The sequence below is a fragment of the Salmo trutta genome, chromosome 7 (genome assembly GCF_901001165.1).
Source record: "Salmo trutta chromosome 7, fSalTru1.1, whole genome shotgun sequence".
NCBI lineage: Eukaryota > Metazoa > Chordata > Actinopteri > Salmoniformes > Salmonidae > Salmo > Salmo trutta.
The window spans coordinates 31,447,494-31,469,943 of NC_042963.1; the positions used below are offsets into that span (position 1 = coordinate 31,447,494).

Sequence of the window (22,450 nt, forward strand, 5' to 3'; positions counted from 1 at the left end):
CCTTACATCTTCCACAGCCAGCCAAGAAGTGGTTAACAAATTTACCTCAACATGCCCCTCGTTTGAGCGAGAAGGAAGAGTGCTCGCTGCCGTTGATGGTACAAGCTTTTGGCGGGGCTTGTTGAGTTGGCTACTTGTGCGAGAAGGCAGAGCGGCTGGTTGATGAATGTACTAGGAAAATATGTTTTTATTGACCAGGGGTGACTGAATTAATGTTCAGGATTATTGATAATCCTTATAGTAATCAAGTATAATATAAAAACAGGTAGTAATAAACATGAATCATCATATTACAAAGTAATCAGTAAATACTATGTCTTGCATTAGCAGTGTGGAAATGGATGGGGAAAACTTCCGCAGAGTTTTCCTGTGAGGGCAGTGGTGTATCCAGGGAGAAACTAATCTAATCTTCTGAAATTTCATTCGAGATCTTATGTTGCAGTCTATTGGAATTATTTAGCAATTGCAGTAATACTGAATAAAGTGTATTTTTACTAAAGTAGTAATTACTCAGAATTGCAAAATATAACATTTTATAGTGAAGTTGATCACTTACAACCTTAAAATAAAAATGTATAGCATAACAATGAAACTGACATAAACCGAAAACGCCATACTATTTCTACGTCATTATAAATCTGGTAGGTCTCAAAAGAGCCTTTGCCTTACGGAGCAGTTCGTTTTCAGGAGTGTGCTGCCTGCCATGTCATCAGAGGAGTAGATCTGTGAATAATACAACGTTGATAAGTTATTGCCACACTTTCACAGAGAGGCCTAGTTTACATTTAACATTCTTGTCATTTAGCAGACTCTCGTCCACAGCGACTTACAAGGGCAATTCGGGTTAAGTGCCTTGCTCAATGGTACATTGACAGATTTTTCACCTAGTCGGCTCGGGGGTTCGAACCTGCCACCTTTTGGTTAATGCCCTTAACCGCTAGACTACAAACTACAAAAAGGCAAATGGTGGTAGATAAATTATATGCTGGTTAAATAAGACTGCTCTTAGAACTTTCATACAGCCTTTGTTTTGGGGAAATGGGGACATGTCTGTATCTCAATGTATGTATTCTGATGCGTTGAAGTTCTACACCATTTTAATCGGGAGAACATATTATTTCTAATACTGTACGTTTGGGCAGCATACAATGCTGTGAACAATTGCTGATAGTTAAAATGTACTCATGGAATTCTGAGGTCGTCCCATTGTTTCCTATAGGTGGAGATATAGGTATGTCTGTTTTTTATTTTTAAGTGAGTGTTGTGATTTGTATTGTTTTACCATTCCTGTGACTAGAAACAATCTACATACGGGCAATACCAGAATAAATGATCTATTGATTCTGTCTCTTCGCAGCAAAATCTACAGAGCTGAGATTGTATGCCCCATATACAGTTGAAGTCGGAAGTTTACATACACCTTAGCCAAATACATTTGAACTCCGTTTTTCACAATTCCTGACATTTAATTCTAGTAAAAATTCCCAGTCTTAGGTCAGTTAGGATCACCACTTCATTTTAAGAATGTGAAATTTCAGAATAATAGTAGATAGAATGATTTATTTCAGCTTTAATTTCTTTCATCACATTCCCAGTGGGTCAGAAGTTTACATACACTCAATTAGTATTTCGTAGCATTGCCTTTAAATTGTTTAACTTGGGTCAAACGTTTTCAGGTAGCCTCCCACAATAAGTTGGGTGAATTTTGGCCCATTCCTCCTGACAGAGCTGGTGTAACTGAGTCAGGTTTGTAGGCTTCCTTGGATTTAGGGGCGGCAGGTAGCCTAGTGGTTAGAGCGTTGGGACAGTAACCGAAAGGCTGCTGGATTGAATCCCCGAGCTGACAAGGTAAAAATCTGTTGTTCTGCTCCTGAATAAGGCAATTAACCCACTGTTCCCTGGTAGGCTGTCATTGTAAATAAGAATTTGTTTTGTAGAGCATGGCTCAGTTGGTAGAGCATGGTGTTTGCAACGCCAGGGTTGTGGGTTCGATTCCCACGGGGGGCCAGTACAAAAAAAATGCATGAAATGAAATGTATGCATTCACTACTGTAAGTCGCTCTGGATAAGAGCGTCTGCTAAATGACTAAAATGTAATGTAAAATGTAAATTTACATTTTTACATTTAAGTCATTTAGCAGACGCTCTTATCCAGAGCGACTTACAAATTGGTGCATTCACCTTATGATATCCAGTGGAACAACCACGTTACAATAGTGCATCTAAATCTTTTAGGAGGGGGGGGTTAGAAGGATTACTTTATCCTATCCCAGGTATTCCTTAAAGAGGTGGGGTTTCAGGTGTCTCCGGAAGGTGGTGATTGACTCCGCTGTCCTGGCGTCGTGAGGGAGCTTGTTCCACCATAGGGGTGCCAGAGCAGCGAACAGTTTTGACTGGGCTGAGCGGGAACTGTGCTTCCTCAGAGGTAGGGGGGCCAGCAGGCCAGAGGTGGATGAGTGCAGTGCCCTCGTTTGGGTGTAAGGACTGATCAGAGCCTGAAGGTACGGAGGTGCCGTTCCCCTCATGGCTCCGTAGGCAAGCACCATGGTCTTGTAGCGGATGCGAGCTTCAACTGGAAGCCAGTGGAGAGAGCGGAGGAGCGGGGTGACGTGAGAGAACTTGGGAAGGTTGAACACCAGACGGGCTGCGGCGTTCTGGATGAGTTGTAGGGGTTTAATGGCACAGGCAGGGAGCCCAGCCAACAGTGAGTTGCAGTAATCCAGACGGGAGATGACAAGTGCCTGGATTAGGACCTGCGCCGCTTCCTGTGTGAGGCAGGGTCGTACTCTGCAAATGTTGTAGAGCATGACCCTACAGGATCGGGTCACCGCCTTGATGTTAGTGGAGAACGACAGGGTGTTGTCCAGGGTCACGCCAAGGTTCTTAGCACTCTGAGAGGAGGACACAATGGAGTTGTCAACTGTGATGGCGAGATCATGGAACAGGCAGTCCTTCCCCGGGAGGAAAAGCAGCTCCGTCTTGCCGGGGTTCAGCTTGAGGTGGTGATCCGTCATCCACACTGATATGTCTGCCAGACATGCAGAGATGCGATTCGCCACCTGGTTATCAGAAGGGGGAAAGGAGAAGATTGAGTGTCGTCTGCATAGCAATGATAGGAGAGACCATGTGAGGATATGACAGAGCCAAGTGACTTGGTGTATAGCGAGAATAGGAGAGGGCCTAGAACAGAGCCCTGGGGGACACCAGTGGTGAGAGCACGTGGTGCGGAGACAGATTCTCGCCACGCCACCTGGTAGGAGCGACCTGTCAGGTAGGACGCAATCCAAGCGTGGGCCGCGCTGGAGATGCCCAACTCGGAGAGGGTGGAAAGGAGGATCTGGTGGTTCACAGTATCAAATGCAACAGATAGGTCTAGAAGGATGAGAGCAGAGGAGAGAGAGTTAGCTTTAGCAGTGCGGAGAGCCTCCGTGACACAGATAAGAGCAGTCTCAGTTGAATGACCAGTCTTGAAACCTGACTGATTTGGATCAAGAATGTCATTCTGAGAGAGATAGCAAGACTGCTGGCCAAGGACGGCACGTTCAAGAGTTTTGGAGAGAAAAGAAAGAAGGGATACTGGTCTGTAGTTGTTGATATCGGAGGGATCGAGTGTAGGTTTTTTTCAGAAGGGGTGCAACTCTCACTCTCTTGAAGACGGAAGGGACGTAGCCAGCGGTCAAGGATGAGTTGATGAGCGGGGTGAGGTAAGGGAGAAGGTCTCCAGAAATGGTCTGGAGAAGAGAGGAGGGGATAGGGTCAAGCAGGCAGGTTGTTGGGCGGCCGGCCGTCACAAGACGCGAGATTTCATCTGGAGAGAGGGGGGAGAAAGAGGTCAAAGCACAGGGTAGGGCAGTGTGAGCAAGACCAGCGGTGTCGTTTGACTTAACAAACGAGGATCGGATGTCGTCGACCTTCTTTTCAAAATGGTTGACGAAGTCATCCGCAGAGAGGGAGGAGGGGGGGAGGATTCAGGAGGGAGGAGAAGGTGGCAAAGAGCTTCCTAGGGTTAGAGGCAGATGCTTGGAATTTAGAGTGGTAGAAAGTGGCTTTAGCAGCAGAAACAGAGGAAGAGGAAAATGTAGAGAGGAGGGAGTGAAAGGATGCCAGGTCCGCAGGGAGGCGAGTTTTCCTCCATTTCCGCTCGGCTGCCCGGAGCTCGCAATGAGTCGTCGAGCCACGGAGCAGGAGGGGAGGACCGAGCCGGCCTGGAGGATAGGGGACATAGAGAGTCAAAGGATGCAGAAAGGGAGGAGAGGAGGGTTGAGGAGGCAGAATCATGAGATAGGTTTGAGCAGCGGGAAGAGATGATAGAAGAGGAGAGAGTAGCGGGAGACAGAGAGCGAAGGTTGGGACGGCGCAATACCATCCGAGTAGGGGCACAGTGAGAAGTGTTGGAGGAGAGCGAGAGGGAAAAGGATACAGGGTAGTGGTCGGAGACTTGGAGGGGAGTTGCAATGAGATTAGTGGAAGAACAGCATCTAGTAAAGATGAGGTCAAGCATATTGCCTGCCTTGTGAGTAGGGGGGGAAGGTGAGAGGGTGAGGTCAAAAGAGGAGAGGAGTGGAAAGGAGGCAGAGAGGAATGAGTCAAAGGTAGACGTGGGGAGGTTAAAGTCACCCAGAACTGTGAGAGGTGAGCCATCCTCAGGAAAGGAACTTATCAAGGCGTCAAGCTCATTGATGAACTCTCCAAGGGAACCTGGAGGGCGATAAATGATAAGGATGTTAAGCTTGAAAGGGCTGGTAACTGTGACAGCATGGAATTCAAAGGAGGCGATAGAAAGATGGGTCAGGGGAGAAAGAGAGAATGTCCACTTGGGAGAGATGAGGATTCCAGTGCCACCACCCCGCTGGCCAGATGCTCTCGGGGTTTGCGAGAACACATGGGCAGACGAGGAGAGAGCAGTAGGAGTAGCAGTGTTTTCTGTGGTAATCCATGTTTCCGTCAGCGCCAAGAAGTCGAGGGACTGGAGGGTAGCATAGGCTGAGGTGAACTCTGCCTTGTTGGCCGCAGACCGGCAGTTCCAGAGGCTGCCGGAGACCTGGAACTCCACGTGGGTCGTGGGCGCTGGGACCACCAGGTTAGAGTGGCAGCGGCCATGCGGTGTGAAGCATTTTGTATTGCCTGTGCAGAGGGGAGAGAACAGGGATAGACAGACACATAGTTGACAAGCTACAGAAGAGGCTACGCTAATGCAAAGGAGATTGGAATGACAAGTGGACTACACGTCTCAAATGTTTAGAAAGTTAAGCTTACGTTGCAAAAATCTTATTGACTAAAAAGATTAAAATGATACAGTACTGCTGGCTGGTGAAGTAGGCTAGCTAGCAGTGGCTGCGTTGTTCACTTTGTTTGAAAGTGTAGCTGGCTAGGTAACCTCGATAGTTTCAGTACTACACCATTATCATGATACAAAGGCAACTATTTAGCTAGCTAACATAACACTAATCAAGACGTTCCTTTGTAATGCATTTAGTTTCTACAAAGCTGCTCGTCTGTAATAGTTGGCTAGGTTTGGAAGATGGCGTCACGGGGGACAAAAATAGCTGGCTAGCTAACCTCGATAATTACTCAAACTACACAATTATCAAACTATGACAGAGACAACTATGTAGCTAGCTAACACAACACTAGTCAAATCGTTCCGTTGTAATGTATTAGTTTCTACAGTGCTGCTAGTCGGTAAAGGTTGGCTAGCTAGCAGTGGGTTTGATGATGACTAGGTGTGTTGACTAAGTCTGGAGTCTGGAGAACGGCGTCGCGGTGGATAATTACTAATTACTCAAAACTACACAATTATCTTAGATGCAAAGACAACTATGTAGCTAGCTAACACTACACTAATCAAATCGTTCTGTTGTAATGTATTAGTTTCTACAGTGCTGCTAGTCGGTAGAAGTTGGCTAGCTAGCAGTGTTGAGTTTGGAGAACGCGTCGCGGAGGACGGAAATAGCTAGCTAGCTAACCTCGATAATTATTCTAAACTACACAATTATCTTTGATACAAAGACGGCTATGTAGCTAGCTAAAAAAAAAAGCTCAGATCAAACAAAACAAATCAAACCGTTGAAATGTAATATTACCTGCGGAGCGAAGTGCATCACGACTACACGCTCCAAACCCGGTCTCATCACCAGTTAGGGTGATGTATCCAGCTCCTGTTACACCTCTGCTCGCACATGCTTTTTCAGTTCTGCCCACAAATGTTCTATAGGATTGAGGTCAGGGCTTTGTGATGGCCACTCCAATACCTTGACTGTGTTGTCCTTAAGCCATTTTGCCACAACTTTGGAAGTATTCTTGGGGTTGTTATCCATTTGGAAGACCCGTTTGCGACCAAGCTTTAACTTCCTGACTGATGTCTTGAGATGTTGCTTCAATATATCCACATAATTTTCCATCCTCATGATGCCATCTATTTTGTGAAGTGCACTAGTCCCTCCTGCAGCAAAGCACCCCAACAACATGATTCTGCCATCCCTATGCTTCACGGTTGGGATGGTGCTGTTTGGCTTGCAAGCCTCCCCCTTTTTCCTCCAAACATAACGATGGTCAAACAGTTCTTTTTTTGCTTCATCAGACCAGAGGACATTTCTCCAAAAAGTACAATCTTTGTCCCTATGTGCAGTTGCAAACCGTAGTCTGGCTTTTTTTATGGCGGTTTTGGAGCAGTGGCTTCTTCCTTGCTGAGCAGCCTTTCAGGTTATGTCGATACAGGACTCGTTTTACTGTGGATACAGATACTTTTGTCCTTTGCTGTTGTTCTGGTATTGATTTGCACTTTTCACATCAAAGTACATTCATCTCTGGGAGACAGAATGCATCTCCTTCCTGAGCGGTATGACAGCTGCGTGGTCCCATGGTGTTTATACTTGTGTACTATTGTTTGTACAGATGAACGTGGTACCTTCAGGCGTTTTGGAATTTGCTCCCAAGGATGAACTAGACTTGTGGAGTTCCCCAATTTTTCTTCTGAGGTCTTGGCTGATTTCTTTTGATTGAAGGTAGGCCTTGAAATGCATCCACAGGTACACCTCCAATTGACTCATAATGTCAATTAGCTTATCAGATGCTTCTAAAGCCATGACATCATTTTCTGGAAATTTCCAAACTTTTTAAAGGCACAGTCAATTTCTTTTTATTTTGTACCAGTTCATAAACCATGTGCCATGGAATCGGTACATCAAAAATATCTTCCCATTTATTTTGCAACCTGTATTGCAGAGCTGTCAACATTTTCGTTCTCCAATGAAACTGGTATACGTTTCTATTTATGCCAGTTCCTTTCAGCCAACTTGTATCTTTTAATACATGTCAGGCAAACAAGTTCCCTACCTTCTCCCTTTTCTACTTGCCGCCTCCATTTTTGTGGTAGTGCTGCAATCAGTTGGTTGTAAGTTTGGATTGAGCAGATATTCCCATACATTTTCAATAGCTGCATATGTGGCAACTCCTCCATTCCTAATTGAATAAATATAGTACAATTTAAACTTTTGTTTTATTAATCAGTATATTTGAGTTTAACCATAGAACAATGATCTTTTCTGGAGGATAAAACTGAAATTATAACCAGCTTTGTGTGGCTTGTTTAAGAAAGGACGATACTCTAAACAAAATTTCATTTTCAATTAGTCGTAAATGAGAAGTTGTAATCTGTAAAGGCCATTTTTGAACAAAGGATGAGCCTTCCTTAAACCCAAAATGGTTCTCCTGTAGATTATTAAGTATATGTATCAGTGAAGCTTTTAGGGAGAGGTTTAAAGCTTTTAATATTTAATAATTTTATCCCCCCCAAACTGATATTCATTATATAAATAGGCACGTTTTATTTTGTCTGGCTTAGCATTCCAAATAAGGCTGCCCAATTGTTTCCCTAATGAGAGAAATTGTACATGGGCATGTCTGTCTATTTCGCCAAATATCTCTGTGTATGTTTAGTTTTTTTTCCAGTCGGAAAATCTCCTCTTTCTAATTTCGTAAGGCTGGGCAGCGTACTCCGCTGTCAACAAATGCTAGCCCTAAAATGCTTTTTGCCCTTAGAACCCTGAGCCCCCCCCCCATTGTTTCCTATGGAGAGTCATGCTGGTATATTTCGCCAAATATCTCTATTTAGATTTTTCATGTCGGACAACCTTTTTAATTTTTCTTTCTCTTTTTACTTTTTCTTTAAAGCTTTTTTAAAGTAACAAATCAATACAGGAAGTACATGTGGGAACACAAGTGTGTGTGTGTGTGTGTGTATAAATAATATACAATGGACAATTGGTCTAGGGGGGATGGGGGTGGGGTGCGGCTAGGGGGTACAATATCACATTACAAGGGACATACACACTTAGAATTCTAACATCTTTTTTGTTAGAGTATTTAATTGTCTTAAAATAGAGTTCAGTTTAAGGTAAGAAATTATTAATTTTTTTTTTACATTTATTTTTGTGAATATGAAATTTGGCCAAAAGAATAATGAAGTGAATTACATGTTTCTGCTTATTTCTATCGTAGGTAAAGAATCCAAGCTGTACATCTCTCCACAATAGTGTAAAATCTTTAAATGTGTACTATTATTAATCTATTGCTGTCTTGACACAGATTCCTTACATGAACACAATGCCAAAAAAGATGCAACACTTTCTGGGTGGTCATTACAAAAGGAACAATTTGAGTTGATGTTTTCCTTAAACTTCTTCATATAGTGGTTGGCAGGATAATAATTTTAAAGGAAACTTCCTTAATTTTGTTAACATGTAGTTATGTGTGTGGCAACATACAAACTTTTTCCCAACCGATATTATCAATAAATCCATTCCAATAAGGTATAGATAGATAGATAGATAGATAGATACGACATCCTGCTGAAACAAGGTCCGTATCGCTCTGTTGAATGGCCCAAAAGAGAAACACATCTTTCCTACTGATGAGTCAACAGGGTTAATCGTAGGCAGGTCCTGAGGGTCAGGTCTTGACACGTTCCTGAATAATAAAGCAACACCCGAGGGAATGGCATCTAAAACAATTGCAAAATCTTTAGGTGTTACAGGGACCTTGTAAAGTGATAAGAATTCCTTATAACTAAGTAAAAAACCCTCTGCATTTACCAGTTGGCTCACCAATAGTATATTTAGAAACCAATATTCTAAGAACAAAGAACATTTTTATACAATATATCCCGATTTATTCCATATATCTGTGTGGAGCAAAATTATGCTTAGAAATTAAGGACCATGACGAGAGAACCTGCCGATGAAAAGCAGGACGTTTCACTGGAACTTTGTCAATATTATAATTGCAAACCAACATGACGTTAAGGCTACCAAAAGTAGAGAAGACATGATGAGGAATAAAATTCCACATAGAAGTGGGTCTTCTTAGGAATTGTTTTATCCAGTTGATCTTAAAAGTATTATTTAAGATAATAAAGTCCAGAAAATGTAGCCCACCATTCTCATAAATGTTCATTACAACAGTTTTCCTAATGTAATGGGTACCGTTTCTCCACAGAAAGTTGAAAAGCATCTGGTCTATCTCCTTGCTTATTTTACCATAAAGATAGAGGGGCATATGTTAGTCTAGAGATTCCTATTAACCAAGGCTGAAGGTCTCTTCCTTTTAAAGATAAGTCCCTCTGTAGCCATTGATTTAGCTGCTTCTGTTTGTTTTTTTAATGAGGGTTAAAATGTAGTAAGCCTCTAGACTTCAGATCCTTAGTAATGGATATGCCTAAATATGTAAGTTCTTCTTTCACTGGAATACCATAATATGAAGGTGTCACACAATCTTTGACAGCCATGAGTTCACATTTATTAATGTTAAGATTGCTCGATATGAGAATTTGGTTAGCGTCTTTCCCATCTTTCTAATGACAAAGGTTGGACAGCGTACTCTGCTGTCATCAATGGCTAGACCAGAAATGGAAGTAGCCATTTTTTCCCTACTTCCTCGTTATGCAGACATGCAGTGCATTCGGAAAGTATTCAGACCCCTTGACTTATTCCACATTTTGTTATGTTACAGCCTTATTCTAAAATGGATTTAAAAAAAATCCTCATCTACACACAAACTGGGCTCCACGGCAGATGCAATGAACTAGTTCTTATTTGAAAAAAGCGTTGTTTAAAAATGTGTCCAGCCTAGTTAGACTACCCATATTACCGGAGCTAAATCTTATTCTTTCTATTTCTATGGGCAAACATTTTTTTCCCCTTAAATCCTTATGAAAAATGCTGCTCCTGAACCAGCCATAGTCTAGCCAGCTGGCTAATCTTGAATACGGTGAAGCAACAACAGATGCATGCTAGCTAGCTAGCAGCATGTTAGCTAGGTAGCAGCATGTTATTCCTCCACCACACGTGGAAATCCATGTTCAGTATGGATATTCATAAACATTCTAAATGAAACTGAGAATGTCTTCAAGAGAAAAAAAGTATCTGCAGTGATAAAATATATCTTGACACAGATCAATAAACGTTTTAATGTAACCTACAGTAGCTAGCTAACATGTACAGTAGGGACACATTACAAGATAAAAAGTTAATAAATGACAAATGCATACATATCAGAATAATGGTGGGAGACCCTGTCAGTGACCATATAAACTACTTTTATAAGTGTCTTAACATAGGATTGATTGAGACAATTTGACAGTAACCTACCTCTTCCACATGGGTACAGTAGACAGGGATGAGGTAACAGGGCAGATAACATTTTATATGGGGGAATGCAGAAGGAAGTGTGCAACATTAAAAGGGCACGTACTACAACAAAAGGAATATACACCAATATCAGGCATGGAACTATTCTGATTGTTTATTTATGCAACATGAATTTCAGTACTTGTTACATAACCACACCTGAAAGTGATCTGGCAAACATTTGCATGAATACTAGTTCCATCATTGAAACATGAGGCTAAACCAACAGTCAAACTTTAACTGCCATAACGCATTTTGCCTTTGTTGACTTTGTGTTTCTAGGAGGTGATTGAGAGGACGGAGAAGAGCACAGAAAGGTTTCACTTCTGTGCAGAGGCCAACCTAGCCCAGACTGTGGTGCTAGACAGAGACACCATGAAGAAAGGTACATACACACACAGTGCTGGATGGAGACAAAATGAAGAAAAGTACACGCAAAAAGACTTCGCTGGCTTTTTTATCACTTTCACACCTATGCACACACTGAATACACTCTCCCTTTCTCAGCCATCCCTAACTTGCGTCTGGAGGCGTTGCACGTGGCGGGTGTGGATGATATGAGCACCCAGGATGTGTTTGGCTACTTTAAGGAGTACCCTCCAGCACACATTGAGTGGATCGACGATACCTCCTGTGAGTAACACACAGCGGCAACTGACAATAAATGGTTTGTTTTAACATGTCATTAAATATTGTTTCCTAGGTAACGTGGTGTGGCTGGATGATGTCACTTCCACCCGGGCTCTGATCAACATCAGCCACGTGCCTGACCCAGAGGTGGTTACCAAAGAGACAGATGACACCAAAGAACTTGGTGATCCCACCCAGGAGAGCAAGTGTGAGTGTACTGGTACTGTTGGCTGCGTGTGTGTGCGCTTCATGTATTGTCCAGTGTGTGTGTCCTTGTTCCAATGTTCAGTGTCTTTGTTTTATGATCAGATATAGTGGGTAATTCTGTGTTAATGGTCAGATCTGCGTTGTGGTGCTTGTGTGGTCAGTCGTATGAAGCATGTACTTGATGTGTTTTGTCACTGAAATTTGCCTGCCATTCTGTCTCAGCTCCAGGGAAATCAGGTTCTGACGATGATGGAGAGGTGGAGGAGGAGCAAAAAGAGAACCGTGAGGGGAAAGCCAGCGAGGGAGAGACTGAGAAGAAAACAGAACCTGAGACCACCCAGGTAAAACGGCATGCGAGACCGTTTTCTGTGGAAACGATTGCATGTTAGTAACCTGTGTTTGTGTGGAAATGCTGCATGTTTTTTTCCTGTGTGTTTCAGGTGGACTTGCTGTCCCAGGCAGATAGTGAGTCACTGCTCCGGAATGACCTACGTCCAGCCACCAAACCCTTCAAGGGCAACAGACTCTTCCTGAGGTTGGCCACTCACGGTGAGATGCTTGCTTGCATACATACATGCAGTACCAGTCAAATGTTTGGACACACCTACTCATTCAAGGGTTTTTCTTTTCTTTTTATTTTTCAAAGTAGCCATCTTTTGCCTTGATGACAGCTTTGTACAATCTTGGCATTCTCTCAACCAGCTTCATGAAGTAGTCACATGGAATGCATTTCAATTAACAGATGTGCCTTGTTTAAAGTTAATTTGTGTCATTTCTTTCTTTAATGAGTTTGAGCCAATCAGCTGTCTTGTGACAAGTTAGGGGTGGTATACAGAAGATAGCACTATTTGGTAAAAGACCAGGTCCATATTGTGGCAAGAACAGTTCAAATAAGCAAAGAGAAACAACAGTCCATAAATACTTTGACATGAAGGTTGGTCGATCTGGAAAGTTTCTTCAAGTACAGTTGCAAAAACCATCAAGCGCTATGATGAAACTGGCTCTCATGAGGACTGCCACAGGAATGGAAGTCCCAGAGTTACCTCTGCTGCAGAGGATAAGTTAATTGCACCTCAGATTGCAGCCCAAATAAATGCTTCAGAGTTAAAGTAACAGACATCTCAACATCAACTGTTCAGAGGAGACTGTGTGAATCAGGCCTTCATTGTCGAATTGCTGCAAAGAAACTAAAGTACACCAATAATAGTAAGAGACTTGCTTGGGCCAAGAAACACGAACAATGGACATTAGACCAGTGGAAATCTGTCCTTTGGTCTGATGAGTCCAAATTTGAGAACTTTGCTGGTGACACTGTCAGTGATTTATTTAGAATTCAAAGTACACTTAACCAGCATGGCTATCAAAGCATTCTGCAGCGATATGCCATCCCATCTGGTTTGTGCTTAGTCCCACTATCATTTGTTTTTCAACCCGACAATGACCCAACAAACCTTCAGGCTGTATAAGCGCTATTTGAACAAGGAGAGTGATGCAGTGCTGCATCAGATGACCTGGCTTCCACAATCACCCGACCTCAACACATTTGAGATGGTTTGGGATGAGTTGGACTGTAGAGTGAAGGAAAAGCAGCCAACAAGTGCTCAGCATATGTGGGAACTCCTTAAAGACTGTTGGAAAAGCATTCCAGGTGAAGCTGGTTGAGAGAATGCCAAGAGTGTGCAAAGCTGTCATCAATGCAAAGGGTGGCTACTTTGAAGAATCTCAGATGTAAAATATATTTTGATTTAACACTTTAGTTTTTTTGTTACTAAATTATCCCTTATGTGTTATTTAATAATGTCTTCACTATTATTCTACATTGTAGAACATCTTACAAATAAAGACTCATCCTTGAATGAGTAGGTGTGTCCAAACCTTTGACTGGTACTGTACAGACACGCTCACAAGATGTATACACACCACAAACGAAGGCTTCGGACACCAAGCTAGCAACATTTATTTAGCAACTATCATAAGTCACAAGTATTAGTTTCATAAGAATTTGACATCTGAAGGTAAGATTAGGATTCTGGTACAATGCATCTCTCACTGTGTTCAGATGATAAGAAGGAGCTGGGTGCTGCGAGGAAGAGCCGATATTACATGAAGTACGGCAACCCCAACTACGGAGGCATGAGGGGCATCCTCAGCAACTCCTGGTAACCACACACACCTACTTCCGTCCTTCAACGTTCATTCATACATGCTGGATAGGCGCACCGGATGACCCTGTGGTGCGTCTCCATGGCGATAGTGGTGTGCTAAGCCATCATGGCAGCCGCCACCAGACAGTCAGACCCTCATCACCACGATGGCTGACTGGAACTGATATGCTGCTACACTGTTGTACATTGTCCTCCTTTTTGTCTTTTTGCTCACTATTTCCTGACACCATCTTTAACTTTTTCTTTGTCTGCACTTTCCCTCTATCAGGATAAAAAAAGGTTCTACATTACTAACATTCAGGGATGCAAACTAGTCACCTTTCGGCTGAATTTTGCCATTTTAAATCCAAAATAGGTGACCTACGTGAATCGTGATGAAACGTTTGGCGGGGGGTCGCATTGGATCACTACTGGCTGATGCTCGTTTGTAAGCGAACCAGTGATGCGCGTTTGTAAGCGAGGCTCAGCCAATCATTCACATAACAGAATGCAGCACGCGACTGAAGAGACAACCAATTTGCTAGTTACAGAATCAGTGCGTGCTCTGGAAAGACAGCAGTAGGGTGCAAAGGCAGTTTGCCAGTTACAGCAGAGCTTCCCTGAAAGATGACGAAGAGGTAGGTGAGAGGTCAGACCACGTAGCTCGGGGTGAGAAGGTGATGAACCATACTTCATGAGCTGTAACCGAAGAACTGGCATTTGGAAAATTGAGGCGAGGGAGAAAGTGTGGTGGAACAACTTTTGTTAGCATTAAGTATTCTCCGTTAGCTAGCTAGAGAAATGTTGAGGAACATTAGCCAACTTTAGCTGATCAAATAATTGAGTTTGTTTGAAAATTAGCTGTCTAATGAAGTCTGACAGCTAGCTAGCTAGCTAGCGTTACAACATCAGATGAGCTAACGTTAGTAACCTAACCTCCCGAGTGGTGCAGTAGTCTAAGGCACTGCATCTCAGTGCTAGCTGTGCCACTAGAGATCCTGGTTTGAGTCCAGGCTCTGTCGCAGCCGGCCGCGACCGGGAGACCCATGGGGTGGTGCACAATTGGCCCAGCGTTGTCTGGGTTAGGGGAGGGTTTGGCCGGCAGGGATGTCCTTGTCCCATCACGCACTAGCGACTCCTGTGGTGGGCCGGTTGCAGTGCACAGTGTTTCCTCCAACACATTGGTGCGGCTGGCTTCCAGGTTAAGTGGGCATTGTGTCAAGAAGCAGTGTGGCTTGGTTGGGTTGTGTTTCGGAGGACGCACGGCTCTCGACCTTTGCATCTCCCGAGTCCGTACGGGAGTTAAAGCGATGAGACCACTAACTACCAATTGGATACCACGAAATTGGGGAGAAAACGGGGTTAAAAAAATTAATTTAAACCTAACCAATTCGCTATAGTATTAACTGGTATACGACTCCTTGCCGTTCCTTAAGTTATAACGCATTAGTTGCTGGCAATCTGAAATGTTGACTAGCTAACAAACTGTTTTCTCTCTACAGTATGTGGTTAATTTTCAGAATGAGTGAATTGGATGAAAAATTAGGCATTGCTCGTTAAACAAGTGGATTCATGGGTCAAGTGTAGCTGGAGCTGGGCCTGGCTTAACCTGTTGAGGACAGACGTTCTGCTAGCGGAACCCCTAGCCAATGGCATCGCACGGCGCGAAATACAAAACCAACTAAAATACCACAATTCAATTTTCTCAAACAATCAACTATTTTACACCATTTTAAAGATAAGACTCTCGTTAATCTAACCACATTGTCCGATTTCAAAAATGCTTTACAGTGAAAGCAAAACATTAGATTATGTTAGGAGAGTACATAGACACAAATAATCACACAGCCATTTTCCAAGCAAGCATATATGTCACATAAACCCAAACCACAGCTAAATGCAGCACTAACCTTTGATCTTCATCAGATGACACTCCTAGGACATTGTTATACAATACATGCATGTTTTGTTCAATCAAGTTCATATTTATATCAAAAACCAGCTTTTTACATTAGCATGTGATGTTCAGAACTAGCATACCCACCGCAAACTTCCGGTGAATTTACTAAATTAAGATAGTTTTTGTTGCGTTTAACTTGACAGTAAAACTTTTGAGTGAAGGGATTATTAAATGTTTTACTCAGTGAACGTTGTTTTTGCACACATGTAGCCTTTTCCCCAAGTGCAATATTTAGATATTTGTGGTCACAAACGTTCTATTATAACCTCAATATTAGTGTATTGTTTTTTTCTCAAGACTTGAGTGTAATTTGCAGTAAAGTCTAGGCAACAAATAACTTTGGATTGCTTTCTTTACATGTTTTAGCTGTGAGTTAGGTTCACATGAACCACTTTATTTTACACAAAGAGACTGATCATGTAGATCATATTCTTTGTTTAATTAGATAAAACCTGCATTTCCCCCAAGCAAGGATTTTTTTTGCATGTTTTCAGTGAAGAAGAAAGAACCTCACAGGTTTGCATCCCTGAACATTTGTTAGTCATGCGCTGCTTGAATGCAACAGAAGTAATTCTCTTCGCCTTTTATTCTCCCCTCACTCATTTTCCCTACTTTTCTTCAGTTTATTTTCCTTTTTGACCCCCTTCTATCACAAAGACATGCTGGTTAGTCTAGAATCCACAAATGTATAACTGGACCTGGTAGCCAGTTCCACTGCTTTTATTCATTCTTCCCTCTAATCAGAGACTGATTTAAACCTGGGACACCAGGTGTGTTCAATTAATTATCAGGTAGAACAGAAAACCAGCAGTACTCTGGACCCTGTAGGGAAAGATTTGAATACCCCTGGACTAGAAGGTTAAGGGGATGTGGTTACGTTAGATGTTGAAGGTATAGGGTGGGTACTAGGTGATGTATAGACTACTGTGTGAAGTATAGAAGGTATAGGGGTGGGTGCTAGGTCAGGTATAGGGTGGGTACTAGGTGATGTATAGACTGTACTGTGTGAAATATAGGATGAGTATGTTTATTGTTGCTAATGTCTGTCACCTTCTGCAGGAAGAGACGGTATCACACACGCAGAATTGTGAGCAAGAGCAAGAAACCCCTCATAGGGGACAGCATGGGGGACACACCGCCCTACAAACACAGACACTCTGGTAAGAACACATAAACACACACTGCTTTACAAACACCAACCCTGGGAAAAACACACTCACACGTCACCCTAAATATACTTGGGTGACAGCGCGCGCACAAATGTTAATTTACAGATCCCCTGTGTTTTACATTTTAGTCATTTAGCAGACGCTCTTATCCAGAGCGACTTACAGTAGTGAATGCATACATCTCATACATTTTTATTCCCCCCCCCCGTACTGGTCCCCCGTGGGAATCCAACCCGGGCGTTGCAAACACCATGCTCTACCAACTGAGCCACACGGGACCACCCCTGTGTTAATCTGACTTCCTCCCCCCCTCTCTCCTTCACCCCCCCCCCCCCCCCCCAGCTGACCTCATCAACCTGCCAGAAGAACCAATAGAGGAAGAAGAGGATGAGGACGAAGACATGGACTCAGACGACAGGGTGGTGGAGTACAAGGAGAAGGGGGAAAGAGGGAGGGTGAGGGTGGGGGGCCCAGTGGTGGCCCTGTGCAGTCGTTTGGGCAGACCCTCTTCCCCCTCGGTCTTGTCGGACTCAGACGAGATGGACTATGACTTGGAGCTCAAGATGATCTCCACCCCCTCTCCCAAGAAGAGCATGAAGATGACCATGTACGCAGACGAGGTCGAGACCAACCTCAAGACTATACGGTCAGTGTGTGGTGGGTGACCATGTATTCTGACAAGGCCATGACCAACCTCAAGAGCCTACAGTCTGTGTCTGTCTGTGCGTGTGTAGAATGTGGACCTTTTTAATGTAGGTAAACGCAGGGAAAATATTTGCTGTCTGTTTTTCAGACACTCTGCTGTTCGCAGTGACAGCGGCTCGGGGGGTAGTGGCATCCGGAACAGGATTGGTGGAGGATCGGTGGGTGAGACCAAAAGCAGTGCGGTGGAGAAAGTGATGGATGTGAGGCAGCTATTAGAGAAGAGACGTGGCCTATCCCAGCACAAACATCGCCACCCTGTGGCCAGCATTGGAAAGACGGGTCAGTTGTCCAACACTCTACAAAGTCAATCAAATCTAATCAATTGTTATTTGTCACATGTGCCGAATACAACAGGTGTAGACCTTACAGTGAAATGCTGAATTACAAGCCCTTAACCTCTCTAGGGTATGTGGGACGAAATCGTCCCACCTACTCAACAGCCAGTGGAATCCCGTGGCGCGTTATTCAAATACCTTAGAAATGCTATTACTTCAATTTCTCAAACATATGACTATTTTACACCATTTTAAAGACAAGACTCTCGTCTTGTCCGATTTCAAAGGCTTTACAACGAAAGCAAAACATTAGATTATGTCAGCAGAGTACCCAGCCAGAAATAATCAGACACCCATTTTTCAAGCTAGCATATAATGTCACATAAACCCAAACCACAGCTAAATGCAGCACTAACCTTTGATGATCTTCATCAGATGACACTCCTAGGACATTATGTTATACAATACATGCATGTTTTGTTAAATCAAGTTCATATTTATATAAAAAACCAGCTTTTTACATTAGCATGTGACGTTTAGAACTAGCATACCCACCGCAAACTTCCGGTGAATTTACTAAATTACTCACGATAAACGTTCACAAAAAACATAATTATTTTAAGAATTATAGATACAGAACTCCTTTATGCAATCGCTATGTCCGATTTTAAAATAGCTTTTCGGCAAAAGCACATTTTGCAATATTCTAAGTAGATAGCCCAGCCATCACGGGCTAGCTATTTTGACACCCACCAAGTTTGGCCCTCACCAAACTCCGATTTACTATTAGAAAAATGTGATTACCTTTGCTGTTCTTTGTCAGAATGCACTCCCAGGACTTCTACTTCAATAACAAATGTTGGTTTGGTTCAAAATAATCCATAGTTATGTTCAAATATCCTCTGTTTTGTTCGTGCGTTCAAGACACTATCCGAAGGGTGACGTGCCCGACGCGTTTCGTGACAAAAAAATTCTAAATATTCCATTACCGTACTTCGAAGCATGTCAACCGCTGTTTAAAATCAATTTTTATGCGATTTTTCTCGTAAAAAAACGATAATATTCCGACCGGGAAACCCTGTTTTCGTTCGAAGACGAAAAAATAAAAACATGGTGTCGCCTCGTGCACGCGCCCCAGTCTCATTGTTCTCTGATCGACCACTATCCAAATGCGCTACTGTTTTTCAGCCAGGGGCTCCAAAGGCATCATTCACTGTTTTGCCGCCTTCTGAGAGCCTATGGGAGCCGTAGGAAGTGTCACGTTACAGCAGAGATCCTCAGTTTTCAATAAAGAGAGTGTAGAAGCCCAAGAAATGGTCAGAGAGGGCACTTCCTGTAAGGAATCTTCTCAGGTTTTTGCCTGCCATATGAGTTCTGTTATACTCACAGACACCATTCAAACAGTTTTAGAAACTTTAGGGTGTTTTCTATCCAAAGCCAATAATTATATGCATATTCTAGTTTCTGGGCAGTAGTAATAACCATATTAAATCGGGTATGTTTTTTATCCGGCCGTGCAAATACTGCCCCCTACCCTAGAGAGGTTAACCAACAATGCAGTTTTAATAAGAAACGTGTTCAATTATTTACAAAAATAAACTGAAGTAATACATCAATAAAAATAACTATCAATGTAATCTTGTTCCCGGACACTGTGTATGTTGTATTTAACCATGTTCTGTTCTGGGTTGTGTAGACGTGAGGCAGCGGTTAGGGAAGAGGCCGTACTCTTCTGAGAGACAACACTCCACCTCTCCCGTCGCCTCCCGAGACTCATCCCCTCCCCGAGAGCCGATCACAGATGTGCACAGGCGACTGGGCGTGGTCAAACAAGACACCCGCGGCCTCTACCCTGATTCGTCCAAAGACAGGAAATCAAGTAAATAAGGAAGAAAAACGCACATGTCAATATACTGCTATTAGTCAATAATGCAGTAGGTTTGTTGAAAAGTCACTGAAAGAAAGTGCTTTAATATTGAACCCCCTCCCTCTCCAGGTCGTCTGTGGAGCAGGCTCGGCCCCTCCTCCTATAAGGGTGAGGTTCCCGAGCGGAAGCCTCCCAGTCATGGAGCGGGTTCGGGATCAACCAGCTCCAGGTTGGGGGGGCGGGGAGGAGAAGACGTTGAGAAGGAGAACGACTCTGCACTGCAGAAGGTGTGGGGGGCCTTGATCAAACAGAAGCAACAGCAGACACACAAGATGAAGAGGAGTCGGCTTGACAACCTGCCCTCGCTACAGATAGAGGTCAGCCAGGAGAGCAGCAACGGGTCTGACTCAGACTCCTGAGGGAGAGGAGGGGTAGGGAGGGGGCAGAGAATGAGTAGGGGAGCGAGACGTGTTGATAGAAACTGAGTAGGGGAAGAGGTGTGAGTGAAATGGAGAATAAATACAAATGGCGGGGGAGGGTTTAGATCAGTATGGATTGGGTCATGCCTTCATCTAGAGCAGAAGGGTCACCACCTCCACCCCTGCTCTCCTCTTGACTTACTCGTCTCTGTTTAGATCCTTATAGGCCCCCGTCGCTGTGGTCTGGTCCATCGTATGAACACAAAGGAACTGGACAGAATTGTCTGATGTGGAGAGAAGTTATGTTTGTCAGGACATGAGACACTTTTTGTTTGTTTAATCACATGATCTCTGCAGCCCATGGGACTGGTGTTCTGATCAAACGTGTTCCCGTGACATTTTATTGATGGCGCCTACCTACACTTCAGGTCATGTCAAATATTAAAAGGGCAATATAAATGTCTCTGTTAGCCCCTGTGATGTCAACTACAGAAGAACTGGGATGAGGATAAGATGCAAATACTGAGTGCTCTCCCTGTCTCTGTGTGGAACCAGACACAGGATCATACAGTATATGGTATCTGTGTGTGAGTGACTTTAAACAACAAATATTGGGTTTGTGGCATTTTATTTCCTTCAACAGGCTTGGCCCATAGAGACAACTAAACCAGATTAATCGATTCTCTACTGAAAGGTTTTGTACTGTCTGACTGTTTTATGTGCAAATGGCCAATGTTGATATTATGTTTTTCAAGGCGGAAGATTATTCAATGGCTGTGCCGTCCTTCAAAGCCCCATAGTGCACTACTTTTGACCAGAACCCTATGTAGGGAATAGTGTGCCGGTTGGAGGACCACTTTACATTCCCAGAGAGAAGAGGAATTGATTTCATTAAGGCCTAAGCAGAAATAAAACATGTCAGCAACTGTCTGCTTGTCTTGGCAATGGTAACAACTATATTTGACCTGGTAATTTGACTGAGAATACAATCAACTATTTTCCAAGAATAAAAATTGACTAGCTTCGGCTCTGAAAGTATTTTGGTGGATAGGATAGCTTTAAACATGTTGGTTTGATGTCTCTAGCTTTAACAGTTCAAGAGTTGTTGGAGTTATTTTGTGTGTGTGTACAGTCAAGTTTGGACACTGATTTTATTTTTCCATTTTCTACATTATAGAATAATAGTGAAGACATCAACATTATGAAATAACACACAGAATTATATAGTAACCAAAAGTGTTAAACAAATCAAAATATGTTTGAGCTTCTTCATAGTAGCCACCCTTCCCCTTGACAGCTTTGCACATTTGGCATTCTCTCAACCAGCTTCATGTGTTAGTCACCTGGAATGCATTGCAATTACCAGGTGTGCCTTGTTAAAAGGTCAATTGTGGAATTTCTTTATTCCTTAATGTGTTTGAGACAATTAGTTGTGTTGTGACAAGGTGGTATACAGAAGATAGCCCTATTTGGTAAAATACCAAGTCCATATAATGGCAAGAAAAGCTCAAATAAGCAAAGCAAAACGACAGTCCATTACTTTAAGACATGAAGGTCAGTCATCTGGGAAATGTCAGGAACTTTGAAAGTTTCTTCAAGTGCAGTTGCAAAAACCATCAAGCGCTATGATGAAACTGGCTCTCATGAGGACCGCCACAGGAAAGGAAGACCCAGAGTTTCCTCTGCTGTAGAGGATGAGATCATTAGTTACCAATCTCAGAAATTGCAGCCCAAATAAATTATTTAAAGTAACAGACACATCTCTGTTCAGAGGAGTCTGAATCTGGCCTTCATGGTTGAATTGCTACAAAGAAACTACTACTAAAGGACACCAATAAGAAGAAGAGACTTGCTTGGGCCAAGAAACATGAGCAATGGACATTAGACCCGTGGAAATCTGTCTTTTGGTCTGATCAGTCTAAATTTTAGATTTTTGGTTCCAACTGCCGTGTCTGTGAGACGCAGAATAGGTGAACGGCTGATCACCGCATGTGTGGTTCCCACCATGAAGCATGGAGGACGTGTGGGGGTGCTTTGCTGGTGACACTGTCAGTGATTTTATTTAGAATTCAAGGCACACTTAACCAGCATGGCTACCACTGTATTCTGCAGCGATACGCCATCCCATCTGGTTTGTACTTAGTGGGACTATCATTTGTTTTTCAACAGGACAATGACCCAAAACACACCTCCAGGCTTTGTACAGTCTATTTGACCAAGAAGGAGAGTGATGGAGTGCTGCATCAGATGACCTGGCCTCCACAATCACCCGACCTCAACCCAATTGAGATGGTTTGGGAGGAGTTGGACCACACAGGGAAGGAAAAGCAGCCAACAAGTGTTCAGGATATGTGGGAACTCCTTCAAGACTGTTGGAAAAGCATTTCGG

General features: G+C 43.1%; 1 protein-coding gene across 2 annotated transcripts in view; it reads left to right on the forward strand.

The window, feature by feature from the left end:
- LOC115197236 (nuclear cap-binding protein subunit 3) overlaps nt 1-21,096 on the forward strand; it is a 29,745-nt gene extending 8,649 nt beyond the window's left edge. The window contains exons 2-12 of one of the 2 annotated variants that reach the window (XM_029758580.1): nt 10,968-11,070; nt 11,193-11,318; nt 11,389-11,523; nt 11,745-11,863; nt 11,963-12,071; nt 13,582-13,681; nt 16,686-16,786; nt 17,138-17,441; nt 17,589-17,779; nt 19,472-19,654; nt 19,772-21,096. In XM_029758580.1, the coding sequence (XP_029614440.1) occupies nt 10,968-11,070; nt 11,193-11,318; nt 11,389-11,523; nt 11,745-11,863; nt 11,963-12,071; nt 13,582-13,681; nt 16,686-16,786; nt 17,138-17,441; nt 17,589-17,779; nt 19,472-19,654; nt 19,772-20,061 (1,761 nt within the window). In that variant the 3' untranslated portion in view covers nt 20,062-21,096. The remainder of the gene's footprint in view (nt 1-10,967; nt 11,071-11,192; nt 11,319-11,388; nt 11,524-11,744; nt 11,864-11,962; nt 12,072-13,581; nt 13,682-16,685; nt 16,787-17,137; nt 17,442-17,588; nt 17,780-19,471; nt 19,655-19,771) is intronic. The other variant, XM_029758581.1, reaches the window with a different exon arrangement.
- The last annotated feature ends 1,354 nt before the right edge of the window (nt 21,097-22,450 follow it).